Source organism: Plecotus auritus (genome assembly GCF_963455305.1).
Source record: "Plecotus auritus genome assembly, chromosome: 8".
Taxonomy (NCBI): domain Eukaryota; kingdom Metazoa; phylum Chordata; class Mammalia; order Chiroptera; family Vespertilionidae; genus Plecotus; species Plecotus auritus.
In genome coordinates this window covers 42,707,727-42,732,612 of record NC_137782.1, presented here as the reverse complement: position 1 = coordinate 42,732,612, position 24,886 = coordinate 42,707,727, and the positions used below count along the sequence as shown (strand labels likewise).

General features: G+C 38.7%; 1 protein-coding gene across 2 annotated transcripts in view; it reads left to right on the top strand.

Moving 5' to 3' along the window:
- The window catches only part of ATP9B (ATPase phospholipid transporting 9B (putative)), a 141,231-nt gene that overhangs the window by 10,939 nt on the left and 105,406 nt on the right, over nucleotides 1-24,886 (top strand). For both annotated transcript variants that reach the window (XR_013961383.1, XM_080683641.1), the window contains exons 3-6: nucleotides 4,957-5,107; nucleotides 7,700-7,813; nucleotides 13,702-13,810; nucleotides 24,531-24,589. Coding sequence is in view for 1 of the 2 variants with exons in the window: in XM_080683641.1 (XP_080539767.1) it covers nucleotides 4,957-5,107; nucleotides 7,700-7,813; nucleotides 13,702-13,810; nucleotides 24,531-24,589 (433 nt within the window). In the remaining variant the exon portion in view is untranslated. The remainder of the gene's footprint in view (nucleotides 1-4,956; nucleotides 5,108-7,699; nucleotides 7,814-13,701; nucleotides 13,811-24,530; nucleotides 24,590-24,886) is intronic.

Here is a 24,886-nt window from a genome sequence, read left to right as displayed (position 1 = left end):
TTAATAGATTTGATCATGTGGAAGAGCTAACTGCACCATCTTAGCAGGTGTTAGTCTAAATCAGCGGTTGCCAACCGGTGGTCCGTGGACCACTGGTGGTCCGTGAGGTCTAAAAGGTTGGCGACCGCTGACCTAAATGGCACGATGGCCAGAGATGTTGTCACACTCTTCATGTTCAGTAGGCATCTGCTGTACGAGAAACTGTTATGAAATTAAAAACTGCATCTTACAGAACAAATAGTACATTTAGCAACTTAGATAAGTCTTATTTTATTTATTATAAATTTTCAGTTTTCAATATTTGCTGCTTTTTAATATCCTAAATACCAGGCATGATGAAATTTGATGTTACTAATATTATTAGGTGATGGAGCAAAGAGTAGAAGATACATGAAATTATTTAGTTTAATTGTAGGAGGGAATGTGGGTGAACATTGCAATAAGGTAGATAGCAAATAATTAATGAGTTGTAAATATTTCAGGTAGATTGCAGCTAATATTAATGAGTCATAAATATTTCAGTGTATCTCTGTTTGTAGATTCTGCAGGTAGTAAAACTTACTTTAGACTTCGTCTTCAGGGAATGAATAGGCTTATTATTTGGAAAAAATTCCAACTCTGCCACATTGAAATACTTTTTCTGTCGTCTGTCTTCAGAAACTCTTGACTGACCTTCCTGTGCAAAATTGTGAAGCACACGGACATGCGTGGTTCAGGAGGATATGGGGGCTTTCTCAGGAGATTTCCATTCCACTCTTATCAAAAATCACTTCATCCCTAAGAACGTGGAGTCCTGAATGGCATTTTCATGTGAAGGGAGAAGATATCAAGTGCTGGGATTATTCCTAGTTCTAAATGGCCTCCACATGCTCTATTAAATAACCTGCCACACATTTGGGGTGCAGAAGCATAGGCATGGGAAAGTGTGGATCTTTTAAGAAGACCTGAGTACAGTGTTGCTTTTGGATTGGTAACCAAAGGGATCTGCTGAATATAATAATTGCCTAATTATTTTTTTTTAAGGAGGTTCTCAATTTTGCGAGTTATTGTGGCTAGTTAAAATTTTAGAAACAGGATATATATATATATATATGTATATATGTATATATGTATATATATGTGTGTGTGTGTGCTTTATTTAATATTAGAGTGCCACTTTGATGATGGAGGGAGGCATTTGTGAAAAACTATATTCCTAAAATATTATAAGGAAAAAACATAATTTGTGCACTATTGGATTTAATTTCAGTTATATAAGGTGATTTATATATAAATGGGAAAGTGTCTTCTAAATCATTGACAATTTAGAAACTATTTAGCAGCATAAAAATATTGTTACGTAAAGTTCTTGGTTATTTTCTTCCAAGGACTTCTCTTTTTTTCTTCCTTTCATTTATCAGTATTTTATTCACATTACTTTGCCCCAATTACCCTGTTTTAAAACTGCAAGCCTGTGTATTCATTTTGTTTTTTGAAGTAGTGTGGGATTTGATTGTGGCTCCCTGACCATCACTTGATTCTGTCTTTATATAAGGAAATAATTAGAAATAACATTTTTACTTGTTAATAGTTATTAGTAGCAAAGTGTTATGAATAATTGAGTTATATCTTAGAAGTCTAGGAATCTTAGTTTATTCTATATAGGGTTATATAGAGAAAAAAATTAATGAACTGTTGAATGTATGTGTTTTTAGGCCTTGATATTTAATTTAGAGTTTGAGACTTTAGGAGTTAGTGGGGGAGGGCCGTGGGGGGATGGTGGTGTGGGGGGGGTAGGTCAGTTTCCTTTGCTACTGAAGGTGGTTTTACAGAGCTTTCTGCCTATAGAAGAATATGTTAATACCAGCACAAACTCGGTAAAATCTGCATTTCCTAACTTGTATATTTTTTCAAACATATATTTTGCTTGTCTTCTATATCATCTTACGTTTGTCTGACTTTTGTACATTAAACAATTAAATTAGGTAATTATGTGTTTCAGAACAAACATTTATATCTGAACACATTCCTGGACGAGTTTTGCTGTTTTGAAATGCTTAGGGAAGCGTGTATCTCGTGTTGTACCTGCCTGCTCAGTAGCTCTCCCTGTGATGAAGGGAATAATCTAGACCTGAGATGTCCAGTATGATGGCCACTACCCCAGGTGCCTGTTGAGCACTTGAAATGTGGCTCAGGTGACTGAGGAACTAGACTTTTTATTTTACTTAATTTTACTTCCCATTAAAATGCCACATGTGTTAATGGCTGCTTTCTGGGACAGAGTAGGAATGTACGCTTTTGTTGCAGAGTTGGTGTAAGGTTGGCGACCTTTGACTGTGACCCTGGAGGCAGGACAGCGGCAGCAGAGCGGCTGAGTGCTGAGGGTGGCAGCTGTGCCAGGGTTTCCCAGTGTGCAGCTCTCCCCTCGCCAGTGCCTCTGAGATGAGGAAACAAACAGACCAGGATCTCCGCAGTTAAATGTGTGTGTTATCCAGTGAGTCTTGTTCCCACTTATAAATTGTTCATTTATTTTTGTCATCTGTTGACTGGCTGCTGTTCTGTCTGAGGTTGAGGATAGCAGCCTATGAATGAGCAGGAGCCGCCCAACTGTCATTAGGGGGCAGGGAGAACACAGCTCTGGGGTCAGCTCTGCCACCACTTGGTGCTTGTCTTTGATGAATCATGTCCCTCTGGCCTCCAGTTTTTTCCTATGTAAGATGTGGGAGTCTGGCATCTATGCAGTGTATGGGCAGCTGTCTGAGACTGATTCAGTACACAGTTTCAGAAAAAGTCCCGTCATAACCTGGGTAACTCGGATGTGCCATGTGTGTAATGTAACTGTGGGGTTTTGTACACAGGAGCATGCATGTAATTGGGTCCGAGATTGCAGTGCGGAATTGCTGCTGTGGAGCTGGGAAGGAGCCCTCCTGAGCACTTATTGTGTGGTCATCACTCAGGAGAGACCTCTAGTGAGCCGCAGGGTGCATAGTGTCGGAATGTGGGTGGAGTTAGGAAGGTGAGAAATAGTAGTTGGAAGCTTATTTCATTTTATTTGAAGTCTTTTTAAATTTTTGTTTAATTCAAGCATGGATAAGATCAATATTACCAGCATTTTACCACAATGTACTTGACTAGTGCCCTCCCACCCAAAACCAGTAAAGGTGGGAATACTGTTTTGACAACCTTCAATCACTTTACTCATACCCTGATGTATACAGTTGGTGATTTGAACTTACGTTGTATGTGTGGAGATGCCATCTGTTGTATTTATTTTTAAAGTGATGGCAGACAATGGTAAGAAATTTGCGTCCTTGCAGAATTGGGTTTTTCCTTACCTGCTCCAGTTGAAGCAGGAGGTGGGTGAGAAGCAGGGGAGTTTCTGAGCAAACTCCTTGGCTTGGCCACGAGATAACTGAGATAGCCATGCTCCAGTCCCTCTTCTTCAGACTGAAGATTTCCTGAGCACAGACAAGAACTGGGCAGATAGAAGAATAGGGAGGTACTGATTTCATTTTAAACACATGGATATTCCCTGCTATAGGATGCCACCATGGGTGATGATAAACACATCTGTTCTCAGCCTCTGCGATCCTAAAATGATATGGATCACATGTGAGCTCCGCCACATGTGCCCCGCCACGAAGGACCTGCAGTGACTTCAGGCTATGCTTACCTCACAATTTGCCAACCTCATTTTATAGCCACACCTTCTAAGGCTGTCATTGTCACACATATTTCACATTAGCTTTCAATCTTCTTTGTCACAAAGTTAAGAATTCCTGTCTTACATACTAGTTTACAGTTCTAATCCTGACTACATCTAAAAGATGAAGTTCTGGAAATTTGAATTAAACTGCACTGTTACTATTGACATTTAAATTCACAATTATTTCATTCTTAATAGAGATGGATTTGTTACTTTTCATCATTTTCTGAAGTATTTTTAAAAGGTTATCCACTGGAAACTTTATACTCTCCCTAAAAATAATGGTTGTGTGTCCAGGCAGGGGAAGTGCTCATGCTCCTGGAACCCTGACATTGGAGTGAGGACTGATTTAGAATTAAAGTGTTTTTTGCCGAGATGAAGATAACTGCATGAAAATATAGTCAAGCTTTCATTATCATTAAACCATCTCAGTAATTTTAAATACTGAATTGAGCCATAGTGTTCATTTTACATTAATGCTAATAGGAAAGTCATCTTTTAAAAGAGGAAAAAAGTGATTACATGGAGAGGGGGTCACATAGAACCACTGAGTAGTGTACTGAGAGTCACCAGTAACAGCGAACCTTTCCTTAGCACTCGAAGTATGGGCCACTTCAGAATGTTAATAGTTTTATTTGGCCAAGAGTGGGTCTAAACATGGAAGATAATTTCCTTGAGGTTCTAGAAGTCACTACACAGTTACACAAATCTTTCTCAGTATCTTATATCAAACTAGAGGCCCAGTGCACAAATTTTGTGCACTGGGTGTGTGGGGGGGGGGTCCCTCAGCCTGACCTGTGCCCGCTCACAGTCTGGGAGCCCTCAGGGGATGTCTGACTGACGGCTTAGGCCTGGGAGTCGGCCTAAGCCAGCAGTCAGACATCCTTAGTGCTGCCACGGAGGCAGGAGAGGCTCCCGCCACCACTGCTGCGCTCACCAGCCGTGAGCCCGGCTCGGGGCTTCTGGCTGAATGGCACTCCTCCTGTGGGAGCGCACAGATCACCAGGGGGCAGCTCCTGCTTTGAGCGTCTGCCCCCTAGTGGTCAGTGCGCAGCATAATGACCGGTCGTTCCGCTGTTCGGTCGATTTGCATATTAGCCTTTTATTATATAGGATGTGAATTAGTATGACTGACCTATTTTAAGAAAACCCCTACAGATTAGCATTAGATATGCTATCAGTGCTTGCTAAATATGGAAGCAGTCATTATTGGCTATAAATATGTAGAATAAATTTTAAAAAGCATACACAATATCTTTTGTTTCATGTAGTTGCTGCGATTGGCTGATAAATGTTTGTCAGAGAAAGAGAGAGCTGAGAGCTCGCACTGTGTGGCTTGGACATCCTGAGAAGTGTGAAGAAAAACATCCCAGAAATTCCATCAAAAATCAAAAATACAATGTCTTTACCTTTCTACCTGGGGTAAGACTATTAATTCTTGAAAATGGGTTGCATATCAGAGATTGCTAGCTTCCTTTGTTTTCATTGTTTAAAAAATTTTCTGTTTTTAATTGTGTCATATCTTTTTGTTTTTCAACCGTGTTCAAATTGTTAAATAATACATATGCATTTTTAATGGATATATCATAGAGTTCAACTGAAGAAAACTTATAGTTTGACTATTGACTTCAGTTCTAGATAAACATTTAATTGTAGAATTAATCAAGTAAAGCTAAGTAAAATTATCAGAAAATAAGTCATAGATTTTGTTTGGGAATTTGTTTGGAAGAAAAGTGGAATGTGGTGTTTAAAGCCTGCCAAGGAACTTCACAGTTAAAGTAACATGATTTGAGTACATAACTAAGTAACAGAATACTTATTAGCATTTATGGCTACTTTCTTCACATTATAAGTTTCACACCTTGTTCTATTGTTATATCATTAGTTATCTTTAATTAGGTGTTAATCCTAATTTTAAATACTGAAGTTTAAATACTTTATTATTTTATTAAATTACAATACTGAGTTTATGTATGTTTAGAATACTAAATAGTTAAATACTTTTTGTTTTGGTGCATCATTCCCTATTTTAATGACAGATTTATTTAAGTCAAAGGAGGCTGGTACTGATTATATTTTTATATCAAAGTTTTTGACAAGTTCTAGGTATTACCTCTCTTGCTATTTTGCAAGCAGATCACTTGATTAAGTGACACGAGGTCTGCTTTGTCTTTCATGTTTTCATTTAAATTATCATGCTGACTTCATGTGGGCATTGATTGCCCCACCACCACCCCTCTACCCATCCATTCAGTGGTTGGCAAGAGCTTGATAAGGACTGTGATCATTTATTAAAACTCACAAAACTAATGACTCCAATTAAAAGACTGATCTCTGTCAGGACAATAAAATGCAAAGTATTTTTCAGACAGGTACATATTCTCATCTTTAATGAAGCTACTGTTTTCTCTTTAGGGTTAAATTATTAAATACTCATAGATTGGCTAAGCATTGTATATATTCTTAAGGGTCACCAGATTCAGTCAGTAGATAATCAGGTATTGATTACTTTGGTTTAAAGCCAAGAGTACAGCTTACCTTTTATCAGTAAATCCACACAGCCTGCCTGGATGCTGTGTCCCGAAGGTACCTGTTGATGGGTCTGCACAACTATTACTCTATGAATGATTTTTTCTTAGGTTGTCTCTAAAATTAGTCTTTTCATCTAAAACGTAGTATTTTAGAAACATTTGATAATTGCACAGTAGGAATTCTATTCCATTTTTAGCATGAATGGCAATTTCTGAATTGCTAAAAGGTATAATTTATGCTAACAGATTTTAAAGAAACCACTGAGGAGAAAAGGGGCTTTCTGTCCTGCTGAGATTAATTTATGAAATGATTCCAAACATTTTGAGACAGCAATTGAACATGATTATGAACATAAATGTGTTATCAATGTAACCGATTTTTCAGTCATGCTCGTCTGTGTGATGATGCAGATAACTCCATTATTCTTTAAATCAACAATAAGTGCTTACCCTATGGCTCTGCTCTGATAAAATTTCCATATCTTCTAAGGTGCATAACTAATGGTATCCAAGGAGATTTGGATTGGCAAGTTGCAAGTTTGTGATAAGTTTCGTTGTAATTGTAGTGTGATATGGGAGTTATTCTCATCTAAAACATGATTTTTGTTCCATTTGATTTTCAATTTAAATCTATTATTTTGAGAATTTGCAGATAGAAATCTATTAATATACTAGATCTTGTTTACCTTCCTTAAACAAGGAATTTGAATTAAGCAAAAACAAAAAGTTGTAGGATTTGCATTCCTAAAATTTTATTGAATGATGGTATTTATTTTATATTTGAAAGTACTGTTGACAATCAACTCCCGGGGACTGTAAAGAATATATAGGTAGCTGTCTCCCTGAAAATTGGCCTGTGATTTTCATAGCTTTCTATTTCATCATTTCTTTATACTTAAGGGATATAATACTTCCAGGAGATTAGGGCAGTTTTGGGGGAAAGTCACACCTGTGTATGTTTGCTTGTTCACTCAATCTTTGTAAAGTTACCCAGATATCCACATTCATATTTCATATTTTTTACCACTTCATAAATGTAAGGTTAACAGGACTTTTCCATTATAATACTTTAAGAGTTGTTATCAAGATACACATTTGTATGTGTGTATTTGCTGACTTACATTGGGAAGGCTTTTCTCTCTCATTTGCTTTGTTGTGCATATAAAGAGTCACAGAACAGAAGAGTGGAAAACTGCACACAGGAATCAAAAGGTTTTTGAGGACACTTTTAACATAGTTGAATGTTCTAAAGGTCTTTTTATCAGTTTGTTTTAAATATAATTTGGGGATAACCTTACCTTTTTTTAATATATGATTTAGTTATTGGAAAGCTAATGTCAAAATCATTAAATTTACTGTGACCTAAGGTATATGTTTACTGTTTGATGGAAATGTAGTCAGGTATTGTGCTGATTTTAATTATTTAATGAGATATTAAAGATTTTCCTTGAAGAGACTGTTAATTTTTTCTTTTCCTTTTTAGGTTTTGTATGAACAATTCAAGTTTTTCTTGAATCTCTATTTTCTGGTAGTCTCCTGCTCCCAGTTTGTACCAGCATTGAAAATAGGCTATCTCTACACCTACTGGGCTCCTCTGGTAAAAGAAAAGATTTTTGAAATTAAGTTAAATTATTAACTAGAATATAGTTTTAAGAGTTGAAATGGTTAATAGATAAATAGATCAGATTTTCTAAAACCTGATATTGTTGCTATGTATCATTGAACTTTTATTAAAAGATGTTACAGAGTTCTGTTCTTAAATCCTTCACAGCTGTGCCCTCGGCAGGAGATGTTCCAGAGCTGGTTGTGGGGCGGGGCTTCTACTGAGCCTTGTTTATCTTCCCAGGGACAGCAGGACTGTCCTGCTTAACTCTCTTCTGTGCTGAGTTGTTAGAAATGACATGTGAGGTCTACTCAGTAATTCCTGATGTCTTGACAGATGGGCAGTGTTTACCTTTGTCTGACAATGACAATTCTCAAGTATCTCGATGGAGTCCAGACAATTTCTGGTTGGCAGATCAGTGCATAAAAATGTTTGAAAGGCAAATAATACTTAACGGATATTCTCATTTCAAACATACACTGTTTTGATAATTTTATGCTATTTGCTGATTGTTTTTCAGCTTATATAGATAAATGTATAACTTCTTTCTTCCTTTCACCTAGAAAAATGCACTGCTTTTATTTGCTCTTTTTGGGGCAGACGCCCAATGTCATACTAGCAAGGAAACATTGTGGGGGAGAGTATTCCTTCAGGGAAAGAACAGAGCAGGGCTCATGTTTCCCACCACAGCACTGCTGCCCTCAGAACTGGAATCTGAGCAGAGTGCTCGTGGTTATTTGCTCTTGTCTGCGGAGCCCACACCTCACAGATAGAATCTGGAAGATGGATGGATTCTGGTTTATGGGACATGCTGAGCCAAGCCCCACCCTGCCGCTGTTCCTGTTCACAGGGATTAGGTGGATGAGAGCAATGAAAGTTACTATGTAGGTAACGTAAATGCAGAATTACAGGATAGATCTTTTCCACTGGCTAAATTGGTGAGATTGAAGGCAATGTCAGTGCTGACAGTGAAGACGTTGATCTGTATAATTTGGTAATAACACCAGAGGCCCTAAAGATGAATGCAGCATTTTTATTTGAGGGATTTATCCCTAAGAAATAATCATCAGTCACAAAGTCTAAAGAATGTCTTTGATTTTTTAAAATTTCTTTTTTGATTAAGGTATTACATATGTGTCCTTCTCCCCTCATTAGCCGCCCCCCCCCCATGTCTGTGATGATTTTTTTTATGAAAAAATTATTTAAAAAGTCATATTCTAACAATGGATTCTTCAACTCTGCTGTGTGCCATAAGTATGTTGGAATACTGTGTTACGGTGTAGCTAACATTAAAGGTACATATATTAGAATAAATGGGAAAGAATGGATTAAAACATGGATAGTATAAATACACAATTCCTTGATCAGCCAATAGTGAATTTTTTTTATGTCCAGCACTAGTCTCAGCACTGTTGGTACAATAGATCTTGCTTATCTGCTTCCTGACAGAGCTTAGATATGGGGAGAACGACAATTTAAATCAATACATAATGCCAGGTAGTAGCCATACAGCTATGAAGAAGAAAATATAAGGGAGAATGATGAGATTATTTTAATAGGGTGGTCAAGGCAGGCCCCTCTGAGGGGGTGATAGGAGAGAGCAGGTGGGCCATGCACAGAACAGGGAAAAGAGTATGCAGGCAGAGGGAACAGCAGTTGTGAAATGTCTTAGGGCTACAGGATGCTTGTCCCCGTGGGAGGAAGGTTGTGGACTACTAGAGGGTGTGGACCTGGGACTGTGGTTGGAAAGGAGATAGGGGCAGGCCGGGGAGAAGGGGCCCCTGGGAAGGTCAGCTCCTCCAGGTGCTCAGATTTTATCCTGAGTGAGCAGGGAGCTGTCAGTGTATACGCTGCACGTGCCTAGGAAGAAGAACACTTACACTTACACCACAGTTTTAAAAGCTGGTGTTGAAGCCAAATAGCCAGTAGGAGGAAGTTTTATTCCTCCTTTTCTCTATCTTTCTTCCCACTGAAATTAACCTCTATTCTGAACTTGAGATTATTCTTGCTATATATCTCTTTACTTTTAGCACTTACATTTGTATCATTAAACAATATGTAATATTGTTTAGCATGCTTTAATAATTTTATATATAGTTTATCTTATTCTGTATATCTTTTTGTAACATGTTTTTTTAGTTTAACATTGGTTTAGAAAATTGATCCATACCGGCACAAATCTAGCTCATTCATTTTTCTTCCTCTAAAGTATGTCAACATATGAGTCTATCACAAGTGTTTGTTCATCTTCCTGGGAAAGGAGGCTTTTAGTTGTTTCTAATTTTCCACAGTTACAGACTTTGCTGTAGTGATCATTCCACTTGTACATTATTCCTGATGCACATTTCAGTCTCATTGAAAAAGTACTGTTTATTTTTTTGAACAAATGAAGTACATATCTTCATGGGGGTTTCTTCATAAGCTCCTGAGTTCTTGTTCTTTCTTTACCTGTGTATTGTAATTGGTGTCTGGGGTCTGGGGTAGCATGTGGTCTTATATGTGTATGAAAGGTTGTACATCTTTTCTCTTCCTGCTCCAAGCTTCTGTAAGCTTACTCATATAAAAGGAATCAGTTAGCATTTCCGTATTTCTCCTAGGCAAGAACCCACCAGAGAAGCATAAAGCATCTTATAGCTGGAGGTTATGAAATCTTATATCTGACGTCCACTAATTTTACAGGGAGCCAGTTACTTCAGACAATCCCTCTGCTCTCTAACTGACATTGGGATGTTTCTGAAATACTGGTAATTTAATTAATAATCTTTCTTTTCCAATTACTCCTGGCAGTGTTATTTACTAGTTTCTGCTCTGAACTAATTCTATTGTATTTTCCCATATAATAGAAAAATTAACTGAAAATAAAAGTGACTTTATTATACTATTGAGTCAGAATGAAGATTACCTTTCATATTGTTCAGCTTTCAGAACAATTCTTCTAGACAAAGCTAGTGTAATCAGAGTAAAAAAGCATATTGTAATACTTTTATCAAAATTAATAAGGTGGGCTAGAGTTGCCCATGAAAAGATTTTCAGGTGAAGAAAGTATGGATTTTTAACTGCATCTTCCATATACAGTATAGTATCCTCCTGGTACTTTGTTAGTACCTAATGGCAGCCAGACAGGCTGTGTAGGTGACAGCCCTGCATGAGGACTCTGATTTCCAGTCTGACTTGAAGGTCTTCCTTGTCCACCCTTTCTCACAAGTCTGTGCATTGGAGGAATGGGCGGAGCATGTAAAGGAAACAGAATCAACCCCTCACAGTCCCACGTCCAGACACTTGGCAACAAATGGTGCTGAGATAGCTGGACAGCTACATGCAAAAGAATAAAGTTGGACCCCTACTTCATATCATACACAAAAAGTAATTCAAAATGGATCCTAGAGCTATATGAAAGAGCTAAAACTATAAGACTCCTAGAAGAAAACATAGAGCTAAATCTTTGTGTTCTTGGGCACTAAAGCCCAAGTGCCAAATGAAAAAAGTAAGTTGGACTATATCAAAATTAAAACTTGTATGCATCAGAGAACACCATCAAGAAAATACAGTGAATGGGAGAAAACATTTATAACATCATGTTTGTAAATTACATGACTGACAAGGTCTTTGTATCCAGAATAATATAAGCACTCTTAAACCTTAACAATGAAAAGACAGATGACTAGTTAAAAAGTGGATGTAGGATCTGAATAAACGTTTCTCTAAAGAAGATGTGCAAGTGACCAATAAGTGCATGAACAGTAGTGCAACTTTTGAAACCAGTTTGGCATTTCATAGAAAATGCTAAACATACGGTTACCATATCACCCAGAAGAGGCATATCCATAGAGACAGGAAGTAGATTAGTGGTTGCCAGGCTAGGAGCAGGGGAGAATGGTGGTGATTGCTATTGGGTTTTTTGGGGGGTGATGAAAATATTCTAAAATTAGATGCTGGCATAACTCTGAATTACTGAAAATGTGAATTGTATACTTTAAAGGAGTTAATTTTATGGCATGTGAATTATATCTTAACAAAACTGTTAGATGAGTGTCAAACTCTGCTCATCAGCCATTACCTTCAGTGGGGGTTATTCAAATTGTGTCTGCCTCCCTCTGTGCAGATGGGGCATGTCCCCAACTGTTTGGCTCTCTCCTCAGTGATTGCAAAAGCGACATTAGAATACTTCTCAAAACAGTGCTTTTTGTAACCACTGGAAATATCCTGGCAAAGACCAGCTGGGATACATGAAGGTGTTTCAGGAGACTACTGACAGTTCTCTGGTGTTGGAGGAGAAGGCAGCATGAAGAGGGTGATGAGGCTAGAGAGCTGTCCATTCTTAAGGTTGTACTTTAGTAAATGGATCATGAACAATGGGAGCTGTCAAAGGTTTGGGGCAGTGAATTGCTGGGGTCCATCCCAAGAGGAGGATTTGGCCACACATTTGCCAAATTTATATTGTAGAAGACACTTTGGTAATGTGGGGAAGGATGATTTGGAGAGAAATGAGGCTGGAGGCGGGAGACTGATGCTGTGGGTGAGACCAGAGGAGGGTCCGAGCCAGGCCTATGTGTCTCGGAGGCATGACATGTGCTTGGAGATCAGTGATGGATGAGTGCAGGAGAGGAGTCACGGCATTGTGATGGCTATACCTTGAAGATTCAGACTGTGATGGTTCATGGGTGAGCGGAGCATTGGGCCATGAGGACAGGTTGGAGCCCCACACCAGCATTCAGGGCAACTGCATAAAGAGGGGTGCAGTTCAGTAAATACCAGAAACATGTTCCAGTGGCCCACTTAATTTAGCTTGTTGGTTGTACAGAAAATAACTAGAATAAAAGGTGGTTGTCCTTTCAATGGAAATTTATCCATTGGTGTGTTGTTTATAGAGTAGACTGGAGCACATTTGTCAGTACCATGAAGCCTACGAAAGAGGTCTCCAGTTAATCATGGGAGATTGGCTTAAATATCCATGGAATGTGTGTCAGAAAATACAGATGTAGCCTTTAAAAAAGATTGACATTAGCCACATGTTATTGGTGTAACAGTTCATAGTATATTATAAGTACATAAAAGTTTTACTTAGTATCAAATTAATCTATTCAGATTTTTACCTAAAAAATGAAAGCACTGACCGTACCTGTGCTCTCCAATGCCATTGCACGATGTTGCTCTAGGTGAGGAAATTGATCATGATAAGTGCCATACCTGGGAATTGTTTTGTTTTCTGAAATGCTTTTATTCTATCAGAAATAATATTTAAGTCAGAAATTGTAAGAGTTTTCTGTCAGTTTTTGTTAATTTGGTATTTGAATGCTTGAATGTTCCAAATCTAATTTCATAGATTTATTGAAGATTGGTTTTTTTCTTTGGGTTTCTACATATTATGATGTGAATTTTAAAAATTGTCTTAGAGATAGTATGAATTGTAAATCTATTAGTATGTATTATATTCCTTTTATAGTATTTTATTGTTACTTTTTTCTGTTTTTATTTATTTTATATTTTAGAAGTAATATACAGTTGACCCCTGAACAACACAGAAGTTAGGTCTCCACATAGCCGAAAATCTGTAACTTTTGACTCCCCCAAACTTAGTTGTCCCTTGACATCCACAAGGGATCTGTTCCAGAACCCTCAATAGATACTAAAATGCATGACTGCTCAAGACCCCTCTGTAGAATGGCATAGAACAATGCTTGTGGTCCTCAGGCCCTTCTCCTTCCCCACTCTCATCTACAATTCCCAACCGCAGATCAGAAACAGTGCAGATGTTTACTGAGAAAAATCTGTGCATAAGTGGACCCACATAGGTCACACTCGTGTTGTTCAATGTTCAACTATAAATTGAGGGGAAAGAAAAACAAAATAGTAAAAAATAATTTTCCTTTTTTGTTTTGTAGGGGTTTGTCTTGGCTGTTACTATCATGAGGGAAGCAATGGATGAATTTCGGCGTTTTCAGCGAGACAAGGAAGTGAATTCACAACTATATAGCAAGCTCACAGTAAGAGGTTAGCGAGACACCTTTAATCCAGGTCACCATTTGTCCGATGTAATCATCATTTTAGAGTGAACATAAATGAAAGAAAACATGTCTTAATTCTGTTATTGAAAATAGTATTATGTGATTGCATATGATATCTAAGTTCTTTGAATAGTTAGGGCATTCACAAGTGCCTTGTTTATTGGGGAAATTTGAAAGCCACTTTCAAAGCTGGAACTGGACACATGCTCAGAAAAGACCTGAGAAGGTCTTTTGCCTCTGGCCAATGTCTAGGCTCAGTGCAAGCAGAGGTGCAGCCTAAGGCAAAGTTATAAACAGCCTGGCTAAGTGCTGGAGTTCTCAGCACAGAGCCTATCTGCACAGATACTCCCTTCCTCGCTGCTTCCCTCTCTCTCTTCCTTTCCTCCTTCCTTCCCTTCCCCTTCTTTATATCTCTTTCTCTCTCTCTCTCTCCCCCTCCCACTGTACTCCTCTACCTCCCCCACTTTTCTTACATGCAAGGAAATCTCTTTCAGAAACCACATATTACAGAGAATACACACTTTACAAAAATGAGTTTAGCAAAGTCACTAAACATACAGCTACAGCATTTGACAAGAAACAAAGTGTAGCCCGTTCACAGAAGACATTAAGAAAAATTATTTCTAAGGATTTACTAGATAAGGTCTAAATCAGTTGCCTTAAATATGCTCAAGGAGCTAAAGCAAATGAATTGCTAAAAGATATTAGGAGAATGATGTATTAACAATTACAGAATGTCAATAAAAGTATAGAATGATTGAAAAAGAAGCGAAAGGAAAATTCTGGAGCTGAAAAGTACAATTAATTAAAAGAAAAAAATCACAAGCGAGTTTCTAGCAGATTAGAGTAGTCAGAAGAAACTATCAATGAACTTGAACCTGGGTCCTATGAAGTGTCCAGTCTGAGGAGCAGAAGGAAGAATTAGAAAAATAAATGAATCTTAGGAGACTTATGGGATGGCAGCAAGTGTGCTAATGTGCACATAATGGGATCTTAGGAGCAAAGGAGAGAGAAAGGGTAGAAAAATATTTGAAGGAATAATGATCATTAACTTCCCAAACTTGATTAAGGACATGAATCTACAGATTCAGAAAGTTTAATGAAACCCTGGAAAGGCAAATGCATGGAGAGCCGCACTGGAACACGTTGTAGTCAGACTATGTTGAAACCCAATGACCAAGAGGACACTGAGAGCAGCCACTTGTCACATAAAAGAGGAGGGGTCCCCAGTAAGAAGATGAAAAATCAGCAGGAGGAACATGGCGATACTTTTAAAATAGTAAAAGAAAAAACTGCCCATCAAGAATTCTGTATTCAGTAAAATTATTCAAAAACAAGGGAGAAATTAAGGCATTCTCAGATAAACTTAGAATTGGAAATAGGAACTCAAGAAAATTCACACATGCCCATGTTCACTGCAGCACTATTTACAGTTGCCAAAGGGTGCTAACAAACCACATGTCCATCAGTGGATGAATGGATAAACAAAATTTTGGTATATTTGTGCACCTGAATGTTATTAAACCAGCACATTTTATTAAAATGAGATATGATAGAACATGGTTGAACTTTGAGAATACCATGCTGTATGAAAGAAACTAGATACAAAAAGTCACACACTGTATGGTTTCATTTACAGAAATGTACATGGGGATAGCAAGCAGATCGTGTTTGTTGTGTCTGGGGAGGTAGGGGGAGTGAAGGTCCCTTCAGTGGTGATGAATGTTTTGGAACCTGATGGAGTTGGTTGTGAGATTCTGAATGTACTGAGGGCCACTGAACTATCCATGTTAAAATGGCTGATTTTTTTTATGTTAGTTTCACCTAAAAATGGAATATAATGCTGAGAAAGACATACTAATATTATGTCTTTCACACTTCTGAGATGTTTGAAGTAAAAATACGTTAAAAACATTTTTTAGTAGAATTATTTTAAGTACTCTAGGAAATACATCTTTTAAAAAATTGGTCATCGATACTGGTGATCCATAAATATGACATTTTTCATGCAGTTAATAATTTTTGCTATTTTTGACTTTCTTATGTGTGTCAGGTAACATTCATAATATGCATTCACATAACCACCATCCAAGGGAGGTTGGTATTACCTCCAGGTTACAGATGAGAAACCTGAGGCACTTGCTGAACGAGCTGCCCTGTCAGGTGCTTGATAGAGCTCAGATTTGAACCTGGACCATTCTGACTCTAAGCCTAGTGTTCTTTCAACTGCAGTGCATTGCTTGGTGGCTGGTTATTTTGATGCAAGCGATTGACAAGTAAAGTCTATGTGAAAAAATACAGAGTTATGCTTATAGGGCATAATTTAACATTTATTTTGTTGTCAAGAATGTTTGCCGCTCAGCTTCTTAATTTCTAATATTTCACAGTTATCTATTCTTTGAATGGCATTGATGATTACTCTCTTGTGTAATTGACTGGTTTGTTGTATCATATTTACAACATTTGAACTTTTTATATTAGGCGTTCTTAAGCACACTCTTGTAGAACTACACTGGGAAAACGTCCTGTAGTTTGCTTTTTGTTTTTTAAAGGAAAGCCACTTCTATTTCAAGTCTGTTACTGTCTTAAAGGTGCTTTGTTTGGAAGCAGAGACTACTTTGACTGATAGATGATCTAAATGAATACTGGAATTCTTTAGTTAGCCCTTTGTTTTATTGCCCGAGAAGCTGCTTTTCTTGTGTGGGAATTTTCCATGTCTGCCACTGCTCTTTTCCTTCCTTCTCCTTGTTTATGACTGCGTTTATTATTCACTGTCTTCTAATAGACAGCGTCAGAGGCAGAGGCAGGGGGGAGAGCATGAAACAGGTGCTCCTGGGTGTTGGCAGTTTTTGCAAAGTTCCTGATGAAGAGGAGTATAAATTGTGTGGCCATTCTATTTTCACATTCTTGGAATCAATGCAATATTTTTTCCTACTTACAGGGAGAGGTGTATAAATTGAATGCCTTGGTAATTATCCAGTTGGCTAGTTCACAATTCAATTCCACAAATATTTACTAAGTACTCACTATGTCTTAGGCACTGTGATAACCTCATGGGATTCAAACATGAATAAGTCCTGAACTGTGCTTCTTAAAGAGCTCATGCAGTATTCTAGCAGACAGGACAAATTTGGAGGTCTTTGTGTATTTGTATTTATTTTAATCAGCCACCAAATCTCAGCAGGGTTCAGTCATATCAACCACTATCTGTGTATTTTCCAATGTTATACCTAAAGCTAACATGAAATAATATATTTAGGATTGGAGTTTATTAGAAATGGTATTACTCTGTTCTATGTTTTGTTTTGTTTTTGTGATGGTTGTTTCCCAGTGTACCTTAAGTCTTTCTTTTAATAGAGAAGCAAGTCTGCTGTCTTTGAACCTTATGTAAATTGTGTGTGTGAGAGAATGTGGAAGGACATGTCCATATTTACATGTTTCTTGTGTTCCAGTCTCCTTCCAAAAGAAGCCTTGTTCACAGGGAATACAAAAAGGGACTGTTCTCTGTTCCTCTGTGGTTGCGTGGCTTGTAACCCTATCATCAGTACTGTGTTGTTGCTACTTGTAAAACTCTTATTCTTTCTTTTATAGTTAAAAAGTTTATAAAATGTCTCTGTGAAATTTTGTCATCTTTTAGTAAAATTTACTTCATTTATGAGTTATAATTATCCCTTTAAAAATCAAGAGATTTTTAAATCCCTCTTTAGTGCCTCTTACATATTGTTTATGCATTATACACACTTTCACGGGGGAAATCATAAATGTAACTGATTTTATGAGTTACTATATTTTCTACTTGGCAAGAAGGATTTCGTTTTGTGACAGTCATATCTGAAGATAGTTTTTTTTTTAATAGTATACTCAAGTGTCAGCTGAATTTCCCCATCAGAAAGTGCTTAGCAGCTGATGCACTTGGAAGTAATCAGAGTTGATTGCTGCGATCCGTATGCAGAGAAGCAGTGATGACTCTTCGCACGTTATTGATGTGCTGTCATCTCTTGTTCGTCCACTCTTGTGACAGCACAGATGAAATACAGCCCTGGATACTGGGGAGTCATTTGTGGATGTTTTATTTTATGTAGTCAAAGCAGTGCTTTGGTGCACATGCTCAGCTTTTCATATATTCATCTCATATCCTCCCTTTTGTGAAGTAGACTTAAGTCATCTTTCTTGTCTGTGGTCTGAGCAGCATTTGAAAAGAATCCATTCCAGTATTTTTCAAGAATATTTAGCAAACATTATTGTGTTTTTACTATACAGTGATATTTATTGCCTACTATATATGTCAGGCACAAGCACACCCTTAAGATTTACTATTTCATTTGTTTAGAACTGGATATGTATACTCAGGACTAGGTACATGTATGCAGGAGTAGATGTATATACCCATTACCACATGGCCAGTATGTTTTTCCAGCTCACCCTAAGAGGATCTATGAATTAATTTCTTCATGATACTCATACATTGGTTTTTATTACATCGTCTGGAACACCTGAAATATGACTAAAATCACTTGCTGACTAACACAGAGCCTCTTCTCACACATGTAAGGGCTGTGTGTGTATGTCTGGTGGCATCTGGTATTTCCTTTTGGTGACTGGTGTTGCTTTGATGATGCTGTCGGTCATTGGTCTCTCAGCTCCGTGTGCACAACTGCTGTTTCCTCAAGGCTAAGCAGAGTAATTGGCACATGTAGGCACTCAGTAAGTGCAATATTAAGTAAATGAGGAACTTCCAGGTCAGATATGAAAAGTTTTCATCCTGATGTTGTCAGAGAGCTGCCGGTAAGGCTGCAACAGTCTGTGCGGCATGCCCATGTGGGTCAGCCGGCCCGTGTACCCCTCACCTGCTGTCCTGGCCCACTTGAGATAGAATGCTCTTAACCCACCAGCTTGATTGGTGAAAAAGGTTCTCATTTTGCTTGCTACTTACCTTGTAGCATTTCATTGTTCGTTTTTAATCTTTTATACAAGTTTATTCACCTTTTTTCCTATTTCCACTTTTTTGCCTTGTTATAATTTCTTTATAAGAGAAGTTTATGACATGGCAAATATATTTATCTTGTTTGACTAATTTTTAATATCTTTTTTAGATGTAGGTAAATTTATAATTTTTATAGATGCAAACATTTTTGATTTTTTTTTTTTACTTTAACCTTAGATAGTTCTTTTAACCCCAATATAGTGTAGATATTTTTATTTTCTAACAGTGTTGCAATTTTACATTTAAAGTATGTATTACATTGTGACGGGATCTAACTTTTCTTTTTCCCAAATGGTCAGTTAAGTTGTTTTAAAACCAGTTATTACGTTCTTTTCTCAGACCTTTGAGAAATATGTAGATTCATTCAGGCCCTTTCCTCTGCTTTCTGTTCTGCTTTACTGATTCTTCCAGATCTCCATGCCAGTTTTAAGAAATGTTCCTTCATGGAACATTTTAGTAGGTTGGGAAACCTTTCCTCCCTCCTTACCTCCTTCCTTCACTGGTTATTTTTCTCTTTCATTTTTTTTTTTTCTTATTTTCTTTGAGTAACATGAGACACTATAAATATAAGATTATTGGGACATTTTCTTCCTGCTCCTGTATTTGACCAATGACATGGAACCCTTAGCAGGAGCCTGACGCAGTCCTGCTGTCTCCATCTATTGATTTTCTCCTTCTCCCACCAGGGCTCATACCAATCTCCACACTCAGGAGTAATTGAGAAGGAAGCCATCACCGTATAGATTATTGAACATAGAGGAAATAGGGACTACGGACAATTTCAAACTAAGGCTGGCTCGTATTCCTCTCGATGCTGGTGTAACCACACAGACTCACGTAGGAGGACATTGGTGGAAGTGTGCATGTGTAGGCCCATGAGAGAGGGAGACCGCTGCATTGTACATCTTCTGATTTTAGTCGCCGAGAGTCTTAGATCCATTTATATTAACAGTCCTGACCTTTGGTAGATATTTAAAAGGCCTGTCTAGCTGCAGAAAACAGAGATTACAAACTTCCCTTAGGCAGATAGTGGTGGGCTTGACCAAGACTTTGAGGGGTGTCTTTATCGTCTAATACCACATAATGTTCATTTGTACCTGTTAGTTGATAAAACAGTTAATGTTGAGGTACTTATTAAATTTTTCAAATTGTATACTTTTCTACCAAATATTTATCTGGTGAATGCAGTGGATTGCTACTGGTACTTATTTCAGTGTTTAGTTCTGCATATTGCTTTAGTTCTGCACATTGGTAGGTAACAGAGTCTGTGTGGGTAGCCTCTGCGGGCAGCCTCTGCGGGCAGCTTCTGGACTCTGCTGGTCATTACACAGTGGTGTGGACTGTTTTAGCAAGTGAGTCTAGAGGGGAAGTGGTTGGCTAGCACAGCTGATCCAGTGAATAACAGTGTTTTATCTTTAAATGTTTCTTACCATACTGTAATATATTATTACTAGAGGCCCGGTGCACGAAATTCGTGCATGGGGGGGGGGGTGTCCTTCAGCCCAGCCTGCACCCTCTCCAATCTGGGACATCCCTCTCACAATCCAGGACTGCTGGCTCTCAACTGCCCTCCCTTGCAGGCCTGGGTCCCCCCCAACTGCCCTCCCCTGCAGGCCTGGTCCACCCCAACTGCCCTCCTCTCCAGACCTGGTCCCCCCCAACTGCCCTCCCCTGCAGGCCTGGTCCCTCCCTCCAACTGCCCTCCCCTGCAGGCCTGGGTCTCCCCCAACTGTCCTCCACTGAAAGCCTGGTTCCCCCCACCCCCAACTGCCCTCCTCTGCCGGCCCGTTCACCCCTAACTGCCCTCCTTGCTTGCCTGATCGCCCACAACTGCCCTCCCCTGCAGAACTGGTCCCCCCAACTGCCCTCCCCTGCAGTCTTGGTCCCCCCCAACTGCCCTCCCTTGCTGACCTGGTCTCCCCCAACTGCCCTCCTCTGCCGGCCCGGTCACCCCTAACTGCCCTCCCTGCTTGCCTGATCGCCCACAACTGCCCTCCCCTGCAGGCCTGGGTCCCCCCAAACTGCCCTCCCCTGCAGGCCTGGGTCCCCCCCAACTGCCCTCCCCTGCAGGCCTGGGTCCCCCCCAACTGCCCTCCCTTGCTGGCCTAGTCTCCCCCAACTGCCCTCCTCTGCTGGACTGGTCACCCCCAAATGCCCTCCCCTGCAGGCCTGGGTCCCCCCCAACTGCCCTCCCTTGCTGGCCTAGTCTCCCCCAAATGCCCTCTTCTGCTGGCCTGGTCACCCCCAAACGCCCTCCTCTGCTGGCCTGGTCACCCCTAACTTCCCACAACTGCCCTTCCCTGCAGGCCATCTTGTGGCGGCCATCTTGTGGCCACATAGGAGCAGCCATCTTTGACCACATGGGGGCAGCTATCTTGTGTCTTGGTGTGACAGTCAATTTGCATATTACTCTTTTATTAGATAGGATTTCAGTGTTCTTCCTAAAGTTAATACTTTTCTTACAATAGAATAGGAGAAAGAATTGATTCTGTTGAATTTGAGCATTTTAATTTTTTTATTATTGCTAAAGAATGTTTTTAAAAACTTCTTTCATTGCCCTTGCCAGTGGTTCAGTGGTTAGAGTGCCAACCCTTGGACTAAAGGGTCTCAGGTTTGATTCCTTGTCAAGGGCATGGACCTGGGTTGCAAGTTCGATCCCTGGCCCCTGTTGGGGTGCATGTGGGAGGCAGCCAATCGATATGTCTCTCACATCCATGTTTTTTTTTTCTCTCTCTCTTGCATGTGGATGTCCCTCCCTCCCTCCCTCACTCTCTCTCTTTCTCTCTTTTTTTCTCTCTCTCTTTTTCTTTCTCTCCTTCATGAGGATATGACTTTGCCCATTTCATTCCCACTTTTATCCCCAGCATGTCCTGGGGAAGAGGGCCTGAGCTCTGAGTGACATTAAGCAGAAGCCTGTGCAGCTGCCCAGCTTCAGCAGGGTCGGTCTCAGCCTGAGAGCAGTCTGGGCCTGTGTGTCCCAGGACTAGCATCATGTGACTTGGTCTGTGTACTCATCACTGAACTTATGAGCCTCAGATGTTTATCTTGTGCATTGTAATTACTATGAGCATCCTCTCTCTGCCCCTGCCCTTCTCACTGCGCCTCAGGATTCAGGTTCCTTCCTCATCCACGCCTTTTATTTCAAACTCCTTACTGAGAATGGCTCACCTCTGAGGGTCTTGTTTCCTCTGCAGTGGCTGTGCTTCTCCATAGCCTTGGGGCCACTTGACCTGGAGGCAGGGTCTCTTCCCGTTTTTACAGATTATTCTTTTTGTACCTGACTCCAGCTGTTTCAGACACCAGTCCATTGATCTTATACTTTAGCACTTTCTTGCCCCTTTGATGTTCTAGTCCAGTGGTCGGCAAACCGTGGCTCGCGAGCCACATGCAGCTCGTGAGCCGCGGTTTGCCACTCTGTTGACTAATGAGTTTGCCAACCACTGTTCTAGTCGATTAAGTCCAGTTTATCCTTTTTTTTTTTAAAACGAAGGCTTGTGGTATCCTAAGAACTATTTACCTAACTCAAAGATTTTCTGTTATATTTCTCCTATGTTTCTTCTTCTTATGTTTTTTGTGGGTTTTTTTTTTTTCAGTTTTAGGCTTTACATTATATATATCCATGTTGTGTAAATTTTTATGTCGGTGCAGTGTACAGGTCTGAGTACTTTTCTTGCATGTGGATGTCCCGTTGTTTCTAGCACCATTTGGGGAAGTGGTAATTCTTTCCCACTGCATTTCCATGCACTTTTGTCAAAAATAAGTTGTCCTTCAAGTGTGGGTTTTTTTCCTCCTTTCACTCCATTGATATATTTGTCTAACTTTATGCTAATTCCATGCTCTTTTGATTACTATTGTTTTATAATAATTCTTGAAATCAGAGATTGTTTGCCCTCCAACATGGTTTTCTAATTCCACAGTTGTTTTGGCTAATGTATGTTCTTTGGGTTTTCATATGACTTAGGATCCATTTTCGTGAAAAAGCCTGCTGGGATTTTGATTGGGATTACTTTGAATCTATAGATAAATTGGGGGAGAGTTGATATCTTAATAATATTAAATCTTCTGACCCATGAATGAGATATATTTCTCCCTTTATTTAGGTCTTTTAAATATTTCTCAGCAATGTTTTGTGTGTTTTTTCAGAGTATAGATCTCTTTTAATAGCTTATGTTATCATGTGAAGGAATAATAAGTTTCTCAGGAATGTAAAATCTTGATTAAGAAGTCAAAAAAGGATATGTTTTCTATGTTTTAAAATATTTAAAAATTATTTCCTGCATTTATTGCATCTTATGCCTGCCTCTGTTCATCTCTCTCCTCTTTGTGTCTGTTACAGAGTGTGAAAAGTAGAAGGAAGGGGAAGAGGAGTGTGTAGTAGGAGTAAAGAGAAAAGTGAAATATAGGTCGTGGTTCGGGGTTCTGCTGAGGTCAATGAGGGATATTCACTGCCTGGGGCTTAGCTATAAAAACAGAGCAGTGGGAGTACAGACAGGTAGCTTGAAGTGACCGAGGGAAAAATAATTGAAATAGACATTCTTTTGTGGCTATTTTTTGGCTAATAATAGACATATACTTATCACTTGTAGAGACATCTTAAGATTTGTTGCATATGTAATTCTAATGAACATTGCTATTTTATGGTATGAATACAAATAGGCTCCACCCCCCAAAAATAGCTCCAGCCTTATGTGTTTATTATATAATTGAGGAACATGAAAAATATAGCAACATTTACAAAGCTTATTGATATCCTTCAGACAGATCGTTAGGAACTAGTTTAGTATTATTGAAACTCAGCTGCTTGAAGAGTTATTTAGTAAATAAGGTTTTATAATAAGTTCAATGTGGTCTAAAAGTCAGGGGAATGGTCAGTAATATCAGGTTTTGATAATGCAATATGAACTTTGTTCTATTAGCTTTCAGAATAAACTGAATGTAAAAGAAAAGGACCTTTCTTCATATTAAAACAGTAAAAGTTGTTGTTGGTCCTAAAAGGGAAACAGACAGGGCGAAGGAGACTGCCAAGCCAGGGAGGGGAGTGAGAAACAGAGATGGAGGAAGGTATGGAGGCTGGGCCCAGAGACACAGGAAGTGAAAGAACTTGGTGTTTCAAAATGCCTCTATAATGTTTTATCTACTCTATGTGATATGAACATTGTGATGTAGATGTTATATATTAACTGTTACACATGATTAGCACACACTAGCTATCATGTAGGTATTTTAAGAATTTGCACAGTATAGCATGGAGAAGAACCACTTTTCATAATAAATCTGTGGTCCTGACTGGTGAAGGGTTATATTCTCTCTGATCTTCTCTGTTCCTTCTTTTCTATTAGTCATGTGCCAGTCAATGCCGCTCCATCTGACTCAGTTTCTGTCACCACATTATTTTATTTAGTGATATTTCTGATCATCCTATCTTGACTCATACCTGAAATAATGGTAGATTGGGGAAGAACCTTCCTCATGGAATCCTCTTCCACATTCCCACATGGTTTTTATTGGAAGTGGTTAAATTGTACTTGGGAGTTAACTAAGAGAAGTAAATTTTTAGTGACTGTGTCTATCTGAAATATTTATTTTGAAAGTATAAGTAGAGATACATTATATAAAGTTTTTCCCCCAAAAGTTATTTCTAAAGTATTACTTATCAATTGAAAGTTTAACTCTGGTGTGCTATTGTTTCCTTGAGTTGATTATACTTCTTCTTTTTTTCAAGGTAAAGTGCAAGTTCAGAGTTCAGACATACAAGTTGGAGACCTCATCATAGTGGAAAAGGTTGATGCATTTTCAATATATTTCAGACATGTCTATACCACTTATTAACATTTAGCCTGATTGCAAGTAACTTATGAAAATAAAGAAAATCGAGACATTTATTTTCAATCTTAACATCATTGTGTAAGATTTGCTATACATGAAGAAACATCTAGATTTTTTTGTATACTCTGTTTTGTTAAAGTACATTTCAGTGTGCATAGATGACGTCATATTTTGTCTAAAATAAGACGTGTTAACTGCTTAATGTTGCATTATCAGTATTCTTTCATGTGACCAAAGAATTTCAGCTTCTAG